At 37.5% G+C, this 21,214-nt stretch overlaps 1 protein-coding gene across 1 annotated transcript in view; it reads right to left on the reverse strand.

Moving 5' to 3' along the window:
• LOC149275035 (chloride channel protein C-like) overlaps positions 1–16,401 on the reverse strand; it is a 49,185-nt gene extending 32,784 nt beyond the window's left edge. The window contains exons 1-11 of the mRNA XM_089504944.1: positions 16,232–16,401; positions 12,038–12,167; positions 10,231–10,311; positions 8,690–8,865; positions 6,691–6,783; positions 5,815–6,058; positions 4,782–4,980; positions 3,631–3,718; positions 3,155–3,264; positions 2,412–2,583; positions 1,293–1,464 (exon numbers count right to left, since the gene is read on the reverse strand). Coding sequence (XP_089361070.1) covers positions 1,293–1,464; positions 2,412–2,583; positions 3,155–3,264; positions 3,631–3,718; positions 4,782–4,980; positions 5,815–6,058; positions 6,691–6,783; positions 8,690–8,865; positions 10,231–10,311; positions 12,038–12,167; positions 16,232–16,401 — 1,635 coding nt within the window. The remainder of the gene's footprint in view (positions 1–1,292; positions 1,465–2,411; positions 2,584–3,154; positions 3,265–3,630; positions 3,719–4,781; positions 4,981–5,814; positions 6,059–6,690; positions 6,784–8,689; positions 8,866–10,230; positions 10,312–12,037; positions 12,168–16,231) is intronic.
• Positions 16,402–21,214: the final 4,813 nt, after the last annotated feature.

The raw sequence follows: 21,214 nt of genomic DNA on the forward strand, positions 1-21,214 counted from the left end.
AACAGGAGAGGCATAGTTATATAGAATTTATGCATGAGTGTATATTCCTTAAATTGGTCATGATACATGCACACATCTATTAGAACGTCTTTAAAGATGACAACAATAATTATGTTTTGATCTAATGAAGTATCCATTTGAATAATATCCTCCTACGCAAATTGCAAACTCATCTATCAGAAATGATATGACGGTAATGATTTCCTTTCACATAATCTCTTCTTTTTTTAGCCAAAGGAAAAATAATGTTTACTCAGGAAGAAATAGAAGAATATGCAGTAAAGCCAAGTATAATTACATACATTTAAGGCTTATCGGGAAATATGTGACACCTTTTGACTTTAAAAGTAATATTATGAGATATTCTGTCACATTGTCACATTCACACACACACAGCCTATCCCCTCTCATTTGGGAAGTTTTAAAGAGGAATGTGAGCAGTGATTTGTAATTAGGGAGGAGGCTACTAAGAAGCCAAGAACATGCAAATCATATAGTGGCATCTAATGGTCATAAAGAGGAATTACACTAAGGAAGAAAAACGTAAAATAAATCTTGAAAAGTGTGTACTCTCGCTTATTACTGAGAGGAGCGGGCTAGCCCAGGGGCAAATTCCCCCAGGCCAGTCTGACTTGCTTACATGCTAATACGCACTCACATTACACTCATGAACTCACATACACACACATTCACACATGCACACTCATGCTAAAACATGCCAAAGGTGTCATTGTACCTCGTAATATTGTGACACCACAAACCAAAATGTGTATATGTTAGCATGAGCATGTGTGTGTTAACATAAGTATGTTTTCGGGCTAGAAGGTTAAAGGGGCAAGGGGGGACTTGTCAGCCCTCCCCTGATTACAGATGAATTTCATTTGCACATTTTCCATTACTCAGATGGTGTGTATCAGTGAGACAACAGAGGCAGTCAACCCAAGGTAGCTGAATCTGCCATTACAGATTTAGAAGAACTACTGACAAGACAGCTTAAGATCAGGACTAGCTCTACTGTATAACCAAACTAAACATAGAAACATAGAATTTGAAAACCAAATTGGCTGCCCGTTTTTCCTGATGTGAAGACTCAACCCTTAGCCAGTTCTTGTTCTTGTCTTAGATTCAGGATAGCTTTATGCCATAAATCCATTTATCCCATGCTTAAATTCTCTCATTATATTAGTCTCTACCAGTTCCAATGGGAGGTTTTTCCATTTATTTACCACCTCTAAGTAGGCAGCTATAATTACACAGCAACAGACTTAACCCAGTTCTGGGTAGTTACTTACCATGATGACTGTGAGGGAGATGGTCAGCCTAGATACTCCACTGAAATAAGCTGCAGATCCAATTGTTGCAAAAAGCCCAGGATCAATCCATGCCCCATACTCATCATTTCGAACGCCAAACAGAGATACCAGAATTAGACCAACAATCCTTCCAAACAATGCTCCAGTATACCTGCAAAAGTAGATTTAGCTTTTACCTATTTTATATATTTTGTACGCATAAATATATATCATATTGCCGCAATGCAAAAATGTTTTCTTAGTTCGGGAGGGGGGTAATTATATGGAGAAAAAAATTGATGAGGAGGAACAAGTGGAATGATATGAATGACAATGGAGAGATATGGAGAAATTCCAGGCAACAAGAATAAATATATATATATATATATTATATTATATTGTGTGGCTCTTCTGAGGAGCATGTAAGTCTACACGGACCCACTGTGCAACTAAATTTAACATCCTATTACTGAATTCTGTCCATGGATGGCTTGCAATTTAGTTAAAAAAGGGCACCTTATATGTAAGCTCCTGCTATCTTTATAATTGTGGCAGTGTTAACATATTGTACACGATTTTAATTCAATCATTCAGCATTGTTAGTTATATATATAATTATTTAATTAAGTAAAGAAGAATCTATCCACATTACCCAATCCACTTCAATATCTTGCTTTAAGAATGTGTATTTGTCAGTACTATCAACCTATGTCATGCTGGTTTTACCCTACCATGTTTTTTCCTAACAAGTAATAGGCTAGCGGTACCGCTGTTAGAATTATTGGTGACTACAAATAAATTGTTAAGGTATCCACCACGGAAATAATCAGACATTGTATGTTATATCTGTTATGCATACGTAAATTGATGCTGCTAGACAGACTCTTATTAGAGAACAACCACAAGTAGAAGGTGTTGCCAGTTTCCAATCCAAATTACCCCAATGCCTGCATACTCCAGCGCTACCAGTTTGTAGGTCCCCATATGCTGATGCACAACTATTACCTTGTGTGTGTGTATAAATATAAAAAATCATTGCTCTGTTTTTTATGCATAACCCCTTTGTATAGAAATCAATAAATAGCTGCAACAATTAAATTAATAAAAAGGCTGACTTACAGCATCGGCACCACCAGACCTGTTGCTGCCGCTGTTCCAGCTGTCCAGCAGGATATGAGAAAGTATAAGACCAGGGTGGTGAAAAGAGCTGGAAATCCATACTTTTCATGGCTTCCTCGCTGGAATAGTAGCATGATTCCCTGCTTGCCATTTTTCACCATAAGTGCAGCAGCTTTACAATAAAAAGAGAAGTGGTTCGTGATCAGGAAGTGGATTAAAAAAATATGGAGAACATAGATCTCACATCAATAAACGTGGGGGGTACTTTGGTACGATATAAGGATTTAATATATATTATGGTTCTACCTGCAAAAGATGTCTGCAGAGCTGCAAATTACACAATGTACAATGTGCCTACTAATGAGTACAACTCCTCCTAAACATTCACATACAACTCCTTGCAATGCTGAGACGGAATTCACGTCCCAGGTGCATAAAGGAAGAAGACTCCTGGAAACCTTCAAGCATCTTTAATAAAGGCTTTGTTGGTGAAGCAGGCTCACGAACTAGGAGTACAATGGCTAAAGGACTGTTGTTTCACCATGACCCTTTTGTGAGGTGGTTGGTCATCATTTGTTGTTTATTCAATATAATTTTTTGTGACTGTAGTACAAAATGAAGTTAAAAAAAACAGAGATACAAAGGTGAATTAATACTTGTCTTTACAATCTTTACTATTTTCACAATATTAAAGAATCACAAAATTCGAATAATGTTATGTATTATTATGTATATTTGGTTACCTTGATTAATTGTGTGGTTTGAATTCAGATCTCCATCTGGCCCAATCCATGTCGATCCTGGTGGACAGTTATATTCAGACACATCCCAGGGTATGTGGTCATCATGTGATCTGTTGGGCAGAAAGAGGGAATACTGGTTTTAACGGTGGTATGATTTTGTAATTCTCTGTGACTTATGGATGTGATTCTAAGCCCCCCTGATATATGATATATGTTACAGCTGCACAGAATATGGATACCCAAAGTTACTCAACTGTAGCAAAATTCCGCAAATATATATATTTTTTTTTTTACAGCTAAACCACTTTGCCTCTCATATGTATTATAAAATATATCATGGTGCAAATTGACTGTAAGATTTTTCCCGCATGCAAAGTGAGACCCAGGACTGATTATTAAGACTTTACATCAGGAAAAATGGGCAGACTAGACCAACAATCTTAACAACACTACAAATGAGTGCCTACATTACTTACGGATCAGATGTATTTGTAAAGTGGTGAACTGTTGAATCGGGCGTGCAAGAGAAGAAGTATGGGGTAAAAACTGTAACTGTCATAGTTACTACCTGCAAGACACAATCAACATGAACATATTAGAAATATAAGGATGAAAGGCAATATAAATATGATCCGTCATAAAGTTATCTAGCCAGCTATGTGTTCTGTCTAATATTCCTTAGTGTTCTAAGAATATAACTTTAATAATAATGATGGTGATGATTATTATTATTATTCAGGCCTAAGGAGATATGTGCAGAAGATCCCCCTCAGAGCAGTAAGTATAGAGGTCGCAGACTGTAGAGCTGTAGCCTGTGCAGATCTTATTTCCACAGATATCTAGCACAGATTTCTCTTTGTCTCCCCTGTCTCTCCTATAGTGCTGACGGCACTAAGTATTGGATCATCTGGTGCAAGGAGCAGGGAATGAGAAATGTGATTAAGTATTTTTATTAGTGAAAGTATACCTTGTTGCTACAGTTGTATATACAGTATAATATACTATATGTATATAATACAGCTAAAAAGCCAATCAGCCAAATTCTAGTTGGCAACTAAATAGAACCATCATTTTTATTAATCAAAAATTTTTAAAAATGAAAAAGCAGAAGAACTGTAACTTATTAGCAATCATATATACTTTTAGGATACCTATGTGATGGTTGTGTCTAGAGAGAAACACAGATTGTTTCCATAAAAACAATGTATTTTAAGAATGTTAAAAAGATGTACAAAACTGTAAGGGAGGAATTACCCCCCAACCTATATGCCTGTTGCATTGCTTTAATTGTAATGGTAGCTTACCTTTTAAACATGGTAATTAATAAAGATTATGGTTGTAGAGTTACCAACTGTAATTATCAACCCTTAATTGCTCTTTTAAGTAGTTAGAAATTTAAACTGATAATTCTGCCACCATCCAACCAGGGGAGGGCCGGCACTTTATGGCCGAGGGGGCAGGTAAAGCCAAGTGCAACCCACTCCGGGCCCTTAACCTCCCCAGGTAACTAACATACACAATGGGTCACATACTTAGACACACACATTAGACTCACACATACAAACACATAGATACACAGAAGTACATGGAACACTAAACCATTTTATTGAAAACAATTGTGTTCTACTCACCAGTAACAATAAAGTCTCCAGAAGCTTGCTTATTTGCCTAAGACACTTGTTGCTCACAGCATTAAAAAGCTTCATGCGCACTTTATTGATTTGTACATTCAGAAATACAAAAAGAGCACCTAAAACACCACCAATAACACCAATGATAATAGTTGGAATAAATGCAAGGACACTCATATCCAGTAGCTCTTTCACCTGTAAATAAATTAAAGAATGGGAAGGCATTGATTAAAGAAACTACAGAATGACAGATAATCCCACTAGACAAAATCCAGGACTCATGGGCTACATATTGCATATCCCTGTCTGAACCTCACTCACTTTGATTTAGCCACCAATGCTTCAGCAGGCACAGTAGAACTAGAAACCCTAACCACTTTAACATCTTGTACTCCAGCATCCCGCATTTGCCTGAGTCACAGAAATGCACTGACAATGGGAAAATTAAGATTTCATTGTAACTGCAGCATTAACATTGAGGTCCCCCTGCCTCAGGTTGCTTCATCCAGATCCCCTTATAGTCCTGATGCGGGTGTGGAATAGGCAGCATCCCTGGCCTAGAGTACACATTTATTATATGCAGTACATTGTAAAATGTGTTGTCCTTCCCATTGATGTGCTGACACAGATTTGTGTGCTTGAGACCCATCTCTTTTTGACAATCTGGACAGAAAATCCACCTAGCCAAACACCCCCATTGACCTTCCTAACCTCTCTGATGCTGGGAAGAAGCAGATGAAGAAAAATGACAGAAGCACTATAAGAGGCATGAGAAGAAGCTGAGCTGCGGAAAAGAAGAAAGGGATACAGAAGTGGTCAGAGGAGAAGGTAGGGAGACATTGTGAGAGAGCGTGAGAGAGTGTGAGATAGAGAGAGAGAGTGTGTAAGAGATTGAGTGAGAAAATACTATTTTACCCTTTTACTAATATGTATTTTTTTCTTTAAAAATTAAATTTTCTTAAAAATGGCACCAAACTATAAGTCCTATAGTTGGGGAAAAATATTTATTTAGGCAAGTGTAGTACACACCCAAAATATGATTCTCTGCTCAGCTTTGAAAAATCCAAAATAACCTTGGTACTCAAAGCCCCCAAACGAAGATGAGAGTACTTCAGTGGTGAAGGAAGCAATTAGACAGCAGAAGAAAGTTTGCCATGCCAGCTTGATGTCCCAGAAGGAAGCTACTTCTTCCAGGGCAAACAGAAGTCCTCCAACAGGAGCTCGAAATACTGAAGCGATCCCTGCAGCTGCTCCAGCTGTAATAAACTGCCTCCTGCAGAAGAGAAGCAAGAAGTTATTTAACTATATATCTTCAGTCCTTTATCAGACCTTTCTTCTTCTGTCCTCATGTCCCTCTTAACAGTGCAGGTTTTCAATTTCTCTTTGAATGAATTATGAGTGGAAATATAATTTGCAGAAATAAACTGCACTGATCCAAGGATACCATCAGAACATGTGCCTTTATGTAAACAGACTCTTAGTGGCCATGGTAAAACTCTTTAAAGGAGATTCTGGACTACTTGAACTCAACCCCAACTTCTATCCCATGTGGTGCCAAGTATTGTACCATATACTTAGCTTCTATAATTTATTCTATTACTTCTATGGGTTATTCTATGACATCTTTTAATTTAAGTCTCCATGGACAGAATCTGCGCAATGGGAGAAACTTTCCATCTCAGTATATCAGTATAATTGTGTTTGCTACAATTTGGAAAAAACAACTCACTCTATTTTGCTTTCATAGATGCAACAGTGGCTATCATTTTTTATGAGTATGTTTGCCCTACTTTCTTCTTGGCAAGTGTCAAATACCTATTTATTATTCAGTGCCAGCACATATAGTCTTCTGTTTTCGTAAAATAAATTGGATTCTTTCTTAAGATATAATACAAGTGTGCTTACTTATCTGCTGAGTTCCGAAACCTTGTGAAGCAGGGAAGATTTATCCGTAAAGTATCAGACTTAAACTGGCTCAGACCACACCCCACCACCGCACTGTAACAGATATAGGTTTGTCAGGTTAGAATCACTTGAACAATTACTACTTCTGCTTCTCCAAAGATTAAATATTTTCCTCAAGAAACAGTTATAAATAACAAATAACACTTGGTCCCAAGTACTTAACTAAATAATGTTATCTAGGTTTCCACCTTGCATGTTTGAACATTGTGGTAAAGTGTATGGGAGAGTGGTGGATGGGGTATATATATCTCACCTGGTTTCCTCAGCCAGGCACGGTAGCAAACCCAGGAGCTCTAAGATGAGGCTTCCTATGCTCATTACTGGGGAGGAAGCCTTAAAAAGAGAGGGCTGTTGGGTTTGCAGGGTGGAGGAGGGACTGAAGCAAGGAGGAACAGCAGCCAGCGCTGCAGCCCACCAGGTATGAGGTTTTACCCATGGACAACCTGTTACTTTGCTTTGTGCCAGACCGTAGGCTTGTAGAGGGGTATCGTGATGTTTAGTTAGAGCCGGACAGGCTTAGAGTTTGTTTTGTTTGCAAGGTGCTCTGTGCCTACCTCATTATTATTATTATTATTATCCTTTATTGATATAGCGCCAACAGTTTACGCAGCGCTTAATACAATACATAAATTCAAGGGATATGACAAGACAAGAATTGACAGACTAAGACAAACCGATACATTTGGCGGAGAGAGCCCTGCTCGCAAGCTTACATTTAAATAAACACACTTGACTTTTGAAACCTGCTGCCGGTGTGAATACTGTCATTGCCGCCCCATGTGTGAGCTGTTCCCTACAACATCTAGAAGTCCAAATCTGTTCTTTATTACATGTTGTAGATGCCACATTTCACTGTCAAACAGTGTGTGACACAAAATGCACAAAGGCCAATTAGGACAAACAATGACAAAATACAATGGGGCAGGATAACTGTTAAAATATGGATATGTTTAGACCATGAAGACACTGCTGAATCATTCTTCAAATCCAAAATTAAAGAGCAAATGGAAAAGACATCTGAGTTTGGTAAACATTGCCTTCAGCATGGCAACAATATGTAAGACAATAATACATGGTAACTGCATCAAGCAGGATAGTGTTGCAGATGCACCCACGTCATGAGGCTATTTTAAACACATCTCCAGTGGACATCTGTGCTCAGTTGTTTGGGTTCCTCCTTGAGACTTGATGTTTATTATTGGATTTTCGCCTCTGGTTACTGACCTTTGCTGTCTGATTGATTTTGCCTACTTGCTGCTTGCCTTGACCTTGGTCCTCTTGACTACCTGCTGCTTGATTCTTTTGTACAGATTTTGTGGTTTATTTCTAGAGTTATTTCTAGCCTTGCCATTGGAGTCTACCTCTAAATAACATAGTGACAACTTTAGAGGGTATTTCATACGTCAAAGGATAACACTAATCAAAAAAATATAAATAAAGAGGAATTATACCAAACTATGGGAATTTACAGGAAACCATTATAAAAAGTTTCTCTAAACAGTAAGAGATACACTAACACCTACAGTAATTGCATACATTTAAAACAACACAAAAGGTTTGTACAATTTTAAAGCATCACTCAGAACCAGTAGCAAGCTGGAAACAAAACCTAGACCTCCAACACAGGAGCAAAAAAATCCCCAATCCAAACTGTACATAACTACAATTAAAGAGAAAAAGACTAGAGAAAGATAAAATACTGAAGATCATACACAAGAATAAGGACAATAAAACCACACCACCGCTGCTAGTCTTAAATAGCTAACAATGGAGAGTACAACAGCCATCCCAGCAAGCTGGTCATGTCACTTACTTTCATCTGTACAACTACTGATCATAGTGTTAGATGCCAAAGAAAATATATTTGACTGATAATGTTATAGAAAAAGTAGCATTTTTGTGGTTAAAAAATAAGGGCCTATTAAATATTGACTCTTACCCTACATGGATCATGGGTGCTTCTGGTCCACAGAAGATGCCTGCAGACACTGACAGTGCACAGGACAAGAAAGATCCAAAGAAAGTTCTTATGTTGAAAATATGCCTGATTGATGCTCCATTTAGATACCCTATGACTTCCGGAAGCCCACTAGGGGAACCAGAAGGACAGAAAAACTGCAAAATAATAAAAAAAAAAAATGTCCATACATGATATTGAAAAACATGCTCACAAACAAATAGCAGGCTATTACACCATTTAATAATGCTGTTTTCTTTTTGTATTCATTTAATGTAGAACTGTACACTTCTGTTTATTCTTTTACACAAAAACAATTCACTAAGAAGTGATTTTCACAAGACAGACCCAATATTCATACACTGTCCAGTTGTCTTGGGTAGCTGTCCCACTGTCCTCTGTTTGCAGCCAGTGGGAATCATGGGCTGGTGGGGAAGATTCTCCCCTAATCAGTCCAGGTAGATGTAAAATCATGGATGTTTTTTCTATTGCAGCACAGACTCCCATTACAGCTCCCACATGGCCACCAGATGACACTCTGTAGCTGAGCGCCACAAGGTGGCTCTTTGGCGATGGGCAGGTGAACATACTTCCAACCCTGCCCACTCCTGCCTTCTACCACATCAATGCCCTCCTATACCCAAACAGGCAGTTCATATTTGCACATCTGAAATGTTGGGGGTATAATACATTGTTTTATATCCTTATGTTTCAAAGCACACTTTGATGGTGTGGTTAGGGATGTGACTACTGTGCAGGGCCAAGACTTCTTATGTGGCTTTGTGACCCCATTTATTTTTTTGAGTAAAGCCTATATTTTATTTACACACATCTGCCATCTGTATATACATTATTGTGACTTTTAGGAATGTAAATCTGTATGATATACTCATATACACCACTCATTATTGGTGCTCAGATAAAAGAGACATTGAGAAAGGAAGATGGAAAACCTTTTCACTTTGTAAACTTTTAGAAATATACTTTTTGTGGGAGCTTGCCAAATGTGCTAAAACCCTTCAAAATTTTTTTCTGTAATAAACGAAAGGGTCTAAATGTCAGCTAGAAAACGTACCAACCAAATCTTTTTTAAACCAGACCCTCATATAAATTCTATTGAAGCTGATATTTCATTTTTCTATTTTTGATATTGACATTAAGTCATGGTTACATTAAGTAACATAAAATATTTGGTTGGTATTTGATTATTTGACTACGGTACATGAAGTACATGGTATAGCATTTAAAACTAAATACCTTGTTGGTCGTAAATGTCATTTACCTGTAGGAGTTCAAGGGACACTTCTGAATTTGAGAATTGTCCACTTGAAAACATCTAGTTATCCTACTCAAGGAGAGCTACTGAGACCTAGCATGAAGAGAACTCAATGTGCTTTTTTAAAATAAATAGATAATTATTGTAATAGTTAAAAGTAGCACACAGTTTAAATCTTAAAGATCTAATCAAAATAATCTAGAAAATAACTGGTATTGCTTTTAGTCTCTATGAGTGATTTGCTTACCACCACAAGGCCAGATGCAACTATTACCATGGCAAACCCCATACCAAGTATATATATCCAGGTTGAGAGAAAGTCATTGTCCTGCCATATAAAAGAAAAGAAAAATATGTTAGTTTATGGCATAATGTTTTACTATACTCTTCAAAATGGCAAAAGAGAAAATGCACACTTTTGGGTGTATTTAAGAATGAGATAAACACTCCATAAAATGAATTTAAGGGTTGTGACATTTCTGTTAGATCAAGTGTTGTTTCAATAGGAGTCTTCCAACTTAGGTTCTAGGGTCACCAGTGTTTTTACTTTGCCCTCACTGTACTGAACACCAGGATGAGCTGGAGTGAAGGTCAGCTCTGTGAAGGAGCTACTGATCACTGAGTTAGAGATTTGACAGAATGTGCTCTTGTGCCATAACACCTGTAAATCCAAACTGGTAATGGTCATTCTGAGCTACTCCTTGGTGGCACAGGCAAGTCTTTTTAGGGGCAGCGGTGGCACAGGCATACTGCTAAAGGGGCAGTGGTGGCACAGGCAGGCTGTTTTAGGGGCAGAGGCCTACCAAGTCAATGTCTGGCTAAGTGTATAGTGATAGGGGTTATTCTGCACTACCGTCAATGTCTGGCTTAGTGTATAGTGATGGGAGTTACGCTGTACCAGCCTGAATGTCTGCCTCAGTATACTGTATAATCATAGGAGTTATGCTGTACCATATCTGTCCAGTAAATTATTTAAACTTATTTAATTGATTTATAAGTTAATGATTTATCTTTTCAGATTTCTATTTTTTCCAGTTGACATAGAGTTTGCAGCTGTAACAGCTCCCACTCAACTGGCAAGGCGTTCCACAAGATTTTGGAGTGTTTCTGTGGGATTTTTTGCCCATTCAGGCAGTAGATCCATTTGTGAAGCACTGTTGTTGGACGAGAAGGCCTGGCTCACAATTTCTGTTCCAGTTCATCCCTAAGGTGTTGAGCATATCAAGACATTTTGGACAATGCTAGGCTTCCAACTTTTGTGAGAACAGATTGGGAAAGGCCCTTTTCCCAGCATAGTGGAAGCTGTTACAGCTGCAAAGGGGGGTTCAAGTTCATATTAGTGTCTATGTATTTTAAATGTAATGTCATAAAAGTCCCTGTGGGTGTAATGGTCAGTTGTCCCAATACTTTTGCCCACATAGTTTACAGTATATACCCTGTATAGCCCATATAAAAGTACATTACAAAAAAAGGAAAAGGCGATCTTAGCTCAAATTATCTAATACGTCTGGAGAAAGTTCTAGTAGTGACAGTAAGTATGAATGTATTAAATTATTATAGGGCCATAAGTCAGATAATAAATAAAATGAAATTGGTTTATATAAGAATATATTAATGGCGTATAATGATAAATTAACTTAAAAACATAGAAATTTACAAAGAACACAGAATGAAACTTCATCAGAATACATTTTTGAATGCACAAAATACATTTCCAGCTTCATGCTGTCTGTGCCAAATAATAGTATCTGGGAGACTCTGTGGAGATTCCGAGGGAATGGACTGGACCTGAATGCTGCTGTTCTGATTTTTATTCACTTGTATGGATTTTACCCATTGGTTAAAAGTTGCCTGATGCATTGAAAGTGCCCAGATATTGGGTTGCAAGTGCATGTCATATTACTTTACTAGGTGAAGGAGAACAAAACCTTGAAAGACACTGCAGTGGGAAGTAAAGTTAAGGAGAAATATACCAATGAATATGTATTAATGAAATGTTTAAGATAAGGAATTAAGCTACAATTGGGATAAGGTTTATTATTCTTTTCACTTACCCTGATATACTCTTCCACAAACTCCCACTTCCGTTCAAATAGAGTGTCAATTATTTGATGCATTAGAAATCCCACTGCACCCACCACAAATCCAATGAGACCCATCATCACCCAGCGATCCCAGTCTGATCTATGGGAAGAAAAAAGCGCAGTCCAATTTTAATGTTTAGTTTTCGCTTCAGGGTTTTTTTTGCTTCATAAGGGCTTCTTGGTGCACAAATGGATCCTTTGATGCCCACGCTGATGACTCCTGCTGCAAATGAATTTTGCACTAGCTTAATACGAAATATATGCAAAGTTTATTACCATATCACTGACTTGTTTGAGTGAAAAACGGACACCTATGATTATTAGCTCTAAACTGAGCTCTGGCTTCACGTGTGGTATGATATATTTAGATACACAGGCATTCAGATTCACAAGAGAGTGAGAGGTCCCTCAACACAGCTCCAAGAGGGGCTCATCTCCCCCTCTGTAACCCCTTGCCTGTCTCCATACCGTGCTGATTTCAAAGGGTTAACTTTGGTGCCCTCTTGTCTAGTTCAATTGCAATGGTTAAGACAAGGTGTGTAACATCTGCATCCTATATGCAGTCACCTTATCTGACCACTTCTGAGGAAGCCCTAGAAAGTCCTAAGTCTCATTTGGAAACAAGCTTGCTTGGAAATGTAGCTACAGTGGCCTCTTTGTAAGTGGACAGAAAAGAGTTACACCGGAGGTAAACCGCAACACCATCTTTCCATGGAATCAGCAGGTAACCCACTTGATCTCTTGTCTCAATCACCCTAATCCTTACTATGAACCCTTACATGTTTCATCTCCCTTTCCACTTGACCATCCCTCCCCAGTCATCATCTCTCCCTCCCCTCTGCCATCACCATACCTCAGCTCACATGCAATTCTCTCCTATCCTCATACCCTCCCCACCACTAAGTATCTCATCCCCACAAATCATAATCCCATTTGTTATCTGTCTACTCTTTGAAAAGCCACCTTTTTGAGAAGCATTCAACCTATCCTCCTAGCACTCTCTCACCATCCTAATCAAGCCATCTGAACGATCAACAACCTCTACAGATCATCCAGACCCTATCAGCTCATCCCCATCCAAGCAGTCATCTCCTACTGTTTCACTTACCCCTCAACCACGGACTAGATTGTAAACTCACAAGGGCAGGGCCGCCTTTTTTTACCAGTTTGTTGTTGTATGTGATTTTAAATTATTTCACTGATCGTAACAGCGCTACAGAATCTGTTGGCGCTATATAAATAAATGTAATTAACAATGTTTGAGAAGACAGATTGTTAGATTATTATAAGGATAAAGAAAATCCATATAAAAACTAAGAACCTTATCATAAATTTGAGAAACTATTTATTTGCTGTATATTCAAACCTCCTTGATGCTTGCTGAGTTGGCAGAGCATTATGGTAGTAGAAATCCTTCCACAAGACTCTTAAACACTTTAAATCGCATACCCTTGAATTATTTTTTCTTAACGTTCATCTGTTCCGCAGCACCAGTGTTCATATGATATTGAATAGCGTCCAAATAATATATAAGCTTTAATTGACAGATTACAACCTAAGAGGTTTTTCTATACAGGGAGTAGAGTTTGCAGTTATATAAACAGATTGTGAAGGTGATTAAAATGGACCACCCACATGTGGCCTTACAGCAATGCAGGAAATCCCGCAGGAAATCGAATAACATAAAGAAATAATACTGCAGTCCTTAACTACAAATTAGCTCTAAAAGCATGGAGAGAACATAGCCTCCTGTTGTTACACTAGGTACACACCGGAGGGTATGCAAGCTTTAGGAAATATAGATGAATGATAATGGCAATACAGGAAAATGTACACTTTACATGTATTTGTTTAATCAATTTGAAATCAGCCTAGTAAATAAAGCCACTCAGGGACTACTAAAATAAACTAATGAAATAAAGATGATAAAAAATATGGATGTCACACAGGTTTCGCCAAAAGAGATGTTTTTCTACAAGCACATGCAATGATCACATTTAAGCATGCAGGCGTGTTTCTCAGAAGGACAATCTACCTGCTGTGAGCATGCCAAACTGTTTTGGTAATCACATTTAAGCTTCATGTGTGTGAAGATTGACATCAATGCTATGGTCATAAAAAGGTGTAGGCATGTAGAAATTTACCTCTATATAACATATAAACGTAACTAAAAAGCATACAAAATGTACTTCTAGATAACAACGTTAAATGTTTTGACATGTACATATGCATTTGTGTTAAGGTCAGGCTCCTCTATTTAATAGTTATAGTAATGACCCAGAAAATTAATTGATATTTCTTTAAATGACACCAAATTGTGTGGAGTTATGAATTCAGTTTAGTTTTCATTACAAAGTGATGTGATTAGATTGGGTGAAAAGTAGGATATATATGTACATCAGCTAGTACTTGAGTAGTAAAAACACGTGCTTAATATGAACATTATAGCGTTAAGATGTCCAGAACTTAAAGAACAGTGACTCAACACAATGTTGTAGCAATGGGATGAAGTTAGTTTGCAGATAGAGCCTAAGTGCAAATGTCAGGTAGCCGCTGCAAAAGCAAACACAATAGCATGAAAGAGGAAGTGTATTGATACAAAACCGCAGAGCACTATTTTAACTTTGTAGAAAGCAACTGTAAGGCCCAATTCATTTTCCCCGGAAAGGGTATAGCCAATGGAGATGATGCTGTCATATACAATGGATGCCTTCAAAAAGGGTCTGGATATTTTTTTTTAGAAAAGCAGTCATATCATATAGGGCTATAAATAATACAATAAACATTATTTATGATGCATTAAAAATAGTTTGATTTAATGTGTACCAGACATAAAAAAAAAAATTTTGTTTGAATGGTAACTCACTAAGCAGTGGGCAAGTGAGTTTTTTGCCCTGGGATATTTTCCAGGCCACGTCAGTTTAATCTGTAAACTTGTAAACATTTCTTCTATAGTTATGGATAGGAGACAATTTATTTATTTTACTTGTTAGCAGTCCTTTGTTGGCGAATTAGTTGCAGAATGCTTATCACTAACCTGTATTTCTAGAAATGTACTAGGATTTAAACTGCTTTTGGCAACACTGAGAGAAGTCTAAGAGAGGATTTAACCCATTGCTTGACAGCAGAGCACTGGTATAGTTGCAGACATGTATGTGATATTCCATAACTAATATGACTATTGCTTAAAAATAACTACTTATTTTAAAGCAAATACTGCCATCTACTGTGGAAAACTGTAGTAAATAGATATTTAAGCAATATCAAATTAAAATATTGAGTTTCCTGTTGAAACACTAATGGCTAGGGGATTATACAACTGTATTCCACCGTGCATGATTTACTAAAGGTAAGCCTAGAAAAGGACAATCACTTAAAGTTAAAAAGTATAAGGTTACAGGTGACAAGTATAATTCACAGAATACTGCTATCTATAAGGAGAAGTTTCTCTACAGATTTTTAACTAGAATATGCACAAGTAACCTTAATGCTTTAGTATATTATACTAACGGAACAAATAAGATCCATTCTTTTTTTTTATTTAACCTAAACTTATAAAACTCAAACATAGTATGAACCAATTTAACGTGGACCTTTCACTTTCCACCTCTGTAACAAAAACATTTTATATAACAAAATGCACAAGGCACCTGCAAAAGGTAAAATACTTTCTAACAAATAACTTGAATAACTATATCTATTTTTAAAGTGTCAAAATTAACATACAAAATCTATTTTTTAGAGGTGAATAATCAATCGCACAAATGTTCCCTGATAGTGTCTATAGTGTCTTGTTGAATGTTCTGATGTATTAAACTCAGATACTGTCATACGGTACAATGCTGTGAATTTGAGCCTAGAGATTAATACAATAACATGGAAGCGAGCCATTTTTACCCCAAACTTTTGAACGGCAGTGTATATATAACAGATACCACTTTGCACCAGAACTGCTCTTCATACAATGCACTTAAAGGACTATTTCTATTTCTAAAATTAGACGTGTGGTTAAACTGTGTGATTGCTAAAACTGTAATCTTGAAAAAGTTCTGAAGTATACATACACATGTATAAATGTGGCTTGCTAAATGTAAATATGAACAACAAAGTGTGACCTACATTTTCTTTAATATTTGGTAACTGCACAAGGAACATTTTAAATACCTGTGAGGTTTCTCCTCGAGATAGGCTTTGTATGTTTCGCTGTGAGGTGGTAGGTAGTCCAAGCTCTCATGTGTCCCTTGGTCTTCCTTCTTCTTGACATAGTTTCTGAGGTTGTTTCCATCTTCAACATCTTCAGAATCCTGTCTTTTTTGAGAAACAAGAGATGTCATTCTTCTAATCTACTGAAAAACTCAGAACTCAAACTCAGTGAAATGAAGAGTGAAATCATGCAAAGCCAACCAAGAGCACACACTAGGCCACTAAGTATACGCCAAGAGACAGTCTTATTAATTAGTGCTGCATATAATTATGATAATAAATGAAACACACACATATTAAGTCATATTAGAACAGGGATTGGTTTCTTGTATTTTGGTATTATGTGGACGTGTGCTGATAGGAGGTGCATTCACACCCTGTCTTTACCTGTCTTGGACTTGATAATGAAAATAATCATTATTAACATAATTGAAGCAACATGTCAGCAGTGCTCTCTGTGTCTCCAGTACTGTTCCGTCATTAAAATGACTTCTAACACAAATTACTATAATAATTTCCAGTGCAAGTTGTGTTGGAAAGAATCAGATAAATAAGTGAAGATTCCTAAACATCTATTATAAATATACTCAGTATTTTGTGCAAGGGCAAGCTTTAAGACACCATCCTAGGACGAAGAGTTTAGTTTTAGTTCACTTCATAGAACTATCATTTCGAAAGCCAATGGAAGAGACGTTTGTAGAATTTTTATTGTTTTATTATTTTATTAAAGTAGAATACATGTCCAATAATTGCATAAAGATTATTTTTCCCTATTAGCAGAAGAGGCCTTCCACTTAATCACTTCTTGGACAGTCACACTGGTATCTGCTAAAAACATCCCATATGGGTTCTACATTCTACAGAAATCCATAAAAATGCAATGTCCAGAAGAAATGTATGAGCATTTTTTATTTTAGTGGTATGGACTAAGAACTTAATTTTGCAGTGAATTCCTCATAATGCAAAATAGAAACCACATTCATATACTGGGCAACAAACCGCCTTTGCTCTAACCCTAAATTATTCATTTGTGTTAGCTCTAAAGTCCTATGTGCTGTATGAAGTGAAGCTGGGCAAAATTTTATTTAAATAATGTTCATGTGAGTCAATATGGAAACTTCACATTTTGCCTGCTTTATTCCTCACTCCTATGTGAGACAACAACATATGAATTGTAGCTTCCTGGGTGGTCTATCCCTTGGCACAAACTGCTACGTTCATTCAATCTTGCTGGTTTTATATTTAACTTTATATTGTGTCATTTTGATACACATATATATGCCTTGTACATCATCTAGTTGTGATCCATGCAGCTCTCACTAGGTTAAAATGAAAGGCAGTGATATATTTAAACGGCAAATCTTGCAAGGTCATCCCTAAAAGAAACTGGGTTTCTAGCCTGGACTAATAAAATGTAATTTGTCCCCAATTACCTTTATGAACTTAGATGAATAAAAATTGGTTGACACATATGAACTTACTACAGCCAAGGAGGCAGTTTAGTACAGAAATTAATCAGTAATCCTCCTCTATATTACCATGTGTTGAAAGTTACTTTTGATATGTTTTGTAAGTAATGATATGCTAGTATATAATTTTCTTTACAATCATTGGTGTCTCAAGGTCCATCAAGTATTTCTTTTTTATGTTTGATATAAATTTACTTCAGTGTACTAAACAGACGCAGGACAATGAGTTATAGATAGTCATGCAAAAACATACATCATCAATAATTACTACATGTCTCAAACTGTATCCCAAATGTTCTTAAGAAACCCATGTATGCCATGGGTTGTTGTCCTTGTTGTGACCTCTAAAATCCTTCAGCTGCCTTAGGAAGGCAGGCATGTAATATTAAGTGTTAATTTAGAGTTAAGTTCTCCCTCACAAGAAAACTCTTACTTTTCCGGATGGTCTAGCACATGCATGACATAAGCCCAATGCAGACCATGTGTATGTGTTATTTTACTTCATAGGTTGGTGTTTTGTATAGTTACATTGTTATAGGTGTACACCAGTGTTAGATGCTGGGTTTACAGCAACTAGCTAGCTCTGGTGACAGCTGACACTGTCATTGCTACTGTGTGTGACCATGACACACACACACATAACAACTAGTGTTTTCATAATAAACACAGAATTCTCTGGTTAGACGATTCTGGAGAAGATCCTTTCCCCTGCATTAGAAAGCACCTACAGAAAGTAACCATTTCTCCTCAATGAGAAACACATGCTATATACAACATACCGTATTTGCTCGATTATAAGACGAGGTTTTTTTCAGAGCAAATGCTCTGAAAAATACCCCTCGTCTTCTAATCGGGGTCGTCTTCTAATCAGACCTCAAATAGAGTCTGATTAGGAGACTAAGATCCAGATCCCCCGCACCGCTGCAGGGGACCTGGATCCTCCTGTCTCACCCCCCCCCCCATCATACACACACTTACCGGTGCTTCCTGCTGTATTGCCGGGGCAGCGGGTTGACGTCTACGCGGTCCGCGTAGACAACGTCCGCTGCAGCCGGAAGGAGGTGTGGCTAGCAGCGGGGGTTGTCTGCGTCCGTCGCGCAAACCTTCCCCGACTGTCAGAGATCAGAGTTCCCTGCACCGGTGCGGGGAACTCTGATCTCTGACAGCCGGGGAAAGTATACGCGACGGACGGATACAAACCCCCGCTGCCAACTCCACCTCCTTCCGGCTGCAGCAGAAGGCGACGTCAACCCGCTGCCCCGGCTGGAAGCACCGGTAAGAGAGGGCTGAGAGGGGAGGGGAGGGGAGAGTGTGTGTGTGTGTGTGTGTGTTAGTTAAATGGGGGTATAGGGTGTGTGTGTGTGTGTGTGTGTGTGTGTGTGTGTGTTAAATGGGGGCATAGGGCATTTCTGGAGTGGCGTTAAGGGGGCATTTAATAGAGCACTCTGCCTCCTGAAATGCCTTATACACCTATATGCCACTCTGCCCCATAATATGCATTTTAACCCCCTAAATGCCAGAGTGGCATATAGGGGTATAAGGCATTTCTGGAGGCAGAGTGCTCTATACAATGCCTTTTAACTCCCTTAATGCCACTCTGCCTCCTGAAATGCCTTATACCTCCCTATATGCCACTCTGCCCCATAATATGCATTTTAACCCCCTAAATGCCAGAATGGGATATAGGGGTATAAGGCATTTCTGGAGGCAGAGTGGCATATAGGGGTATAAGGCATTTCTGGAGGCAGAGTGGCACATAGGGGGTCAAAAGGCATACCATGGGGCACAGTGGCATATAGAGGGTTAAAAGGCATATCATGGGCCACAGTGCCATATTGGAGTGGCAAGCCTGGGGGCAGATGTGCGTAACTGGGGGACAGGTTGGAAAATACAAGAAATAAAAACAAAAAAAATATTTTTCTCAATCATAGCTTTTATTAAAAAAAATAGTTTACATGAATTAACATTTACTGGTAAAACTTTTTTCCTTTAGGGTCGTCTTATATTCAGGCTTTTTCTTTTTTTCCTAAGTTAATATTCAGATTTTGGGGGGTCGTCTTATAATCAGGGTCGTCTTATAATCGAGCAAATACGGTATTATAGATACACTTCAAGTGTAAAACATTTCTACAAAGAAAGCCTCTCAGTAAGTTACTCAGGCGACCTACAAAATCAATGAAGCAAAGCTTCATATCGAGGACATATTGTCCTTTTCATGTGAAGGCTCCTCTGTTTACCTTAATATTTACGCCTTCAGCACAAAATGGACAATGTATCACTCTGGACCATCAAGATAGCAAAAGACATTGTATACTCAAAGCACAACTGATGATTGCTACAGCTTGCAAATTGTGTTCCAATGTACACTGGTTGGAAGTAAGACAAGGTGAAGCAAAAAGGAATAACTACTACAAAGCTGGCTTACAGTAATGTGGATATATGGATGGAAATATTGATGACTTGCATGATTTGCATGCCAAAGGAAGGAGATATCTATACTGACCTCAAAGAAAATTCTCTGAAAAGAATTTATTGACAAATAAATGTCTTGCGATATGTTATTTCAGATGTCACATTCAGTTAATATGTGTGTATCTACAGCAAACCTGAATAGCTCAACGAGTGTGTCATTATGCAATTTTACATGGAAGGTCATAGGTCTGTCTCTTTAAATGGATACAGTATCAGTAGATGGAAATGTGACGAGGCAATAAGAATAAGAATGAAAGTAGGGTTCTTTGTTCTCATGCTTAACTACAATAACTCACAATAAATTGTCTTCGACATGTCACTATAATTACATTGGATGGTCCTTCCAATGGATGAAAGGTGTGGATTCTTCATTACTGAACTCAGTCACTGCTCTTGCACATTTTCTCAGCCTGTGTATGACAGTTACAGACAGAAGTTTATTAATCATTAGGCCTCTAGGTATAGGCAGTGTTATATTGTATACCTTTACTGACTCTAAATAGGGAACATCTCTTTTTTTTCTTTTTGCTACTATCACATCTCCAGATTTTACAATACTCACAAAGACATCATTTAACCCTTTAAGGTTTCTTAAAATATTTACCGTTTAAGGTGCCTTTCTTGTAAAAAGAACTAACACACAGAAGTAAGAAATGTACTTGTAAAACATACAATGTAAAATTATATACAAACTGTATATATTGTGTGTGTGTGTCTGTATATATATATATATATTTATATATATATATATATATATATATATATATAGTATATACCTGTACTGATATGTACCATTTAATAAAACTTGAAATTTGTTGTTAAGCGCAAATTAAACAAATTATTAAAAAAGAAAACAAGTTTTCACAGTTCTAGAAAACCAGCTCTCCAGAGATTAATCTCTAATGTATCCTTTTAATCTCAGTGACCTACAGCAGAAAAAAATACGTGAGCTAAATGTACAAAAACAATGAGATTGCATTTCCCTGCTATCAAACTGTTCAAG

This window comes from Sceloporus occidentalis, unplaced genomic scaffold, assembly GCF_023333645.1.
Source record: "Sceloporus occidentalis isolate IW3139 unplaced genomic scaffold, rSceOcc1.0.p SCAF_300, whole genome shotgun sequence".
Classification (NCBI taxonomy): domain Eukaryota; kingdom Metazoa; phylum Chordata; class Lepidosauria; order Squamata; family Phrynosomatidae; genus Sceloporus; species Sceloporus occidentalis.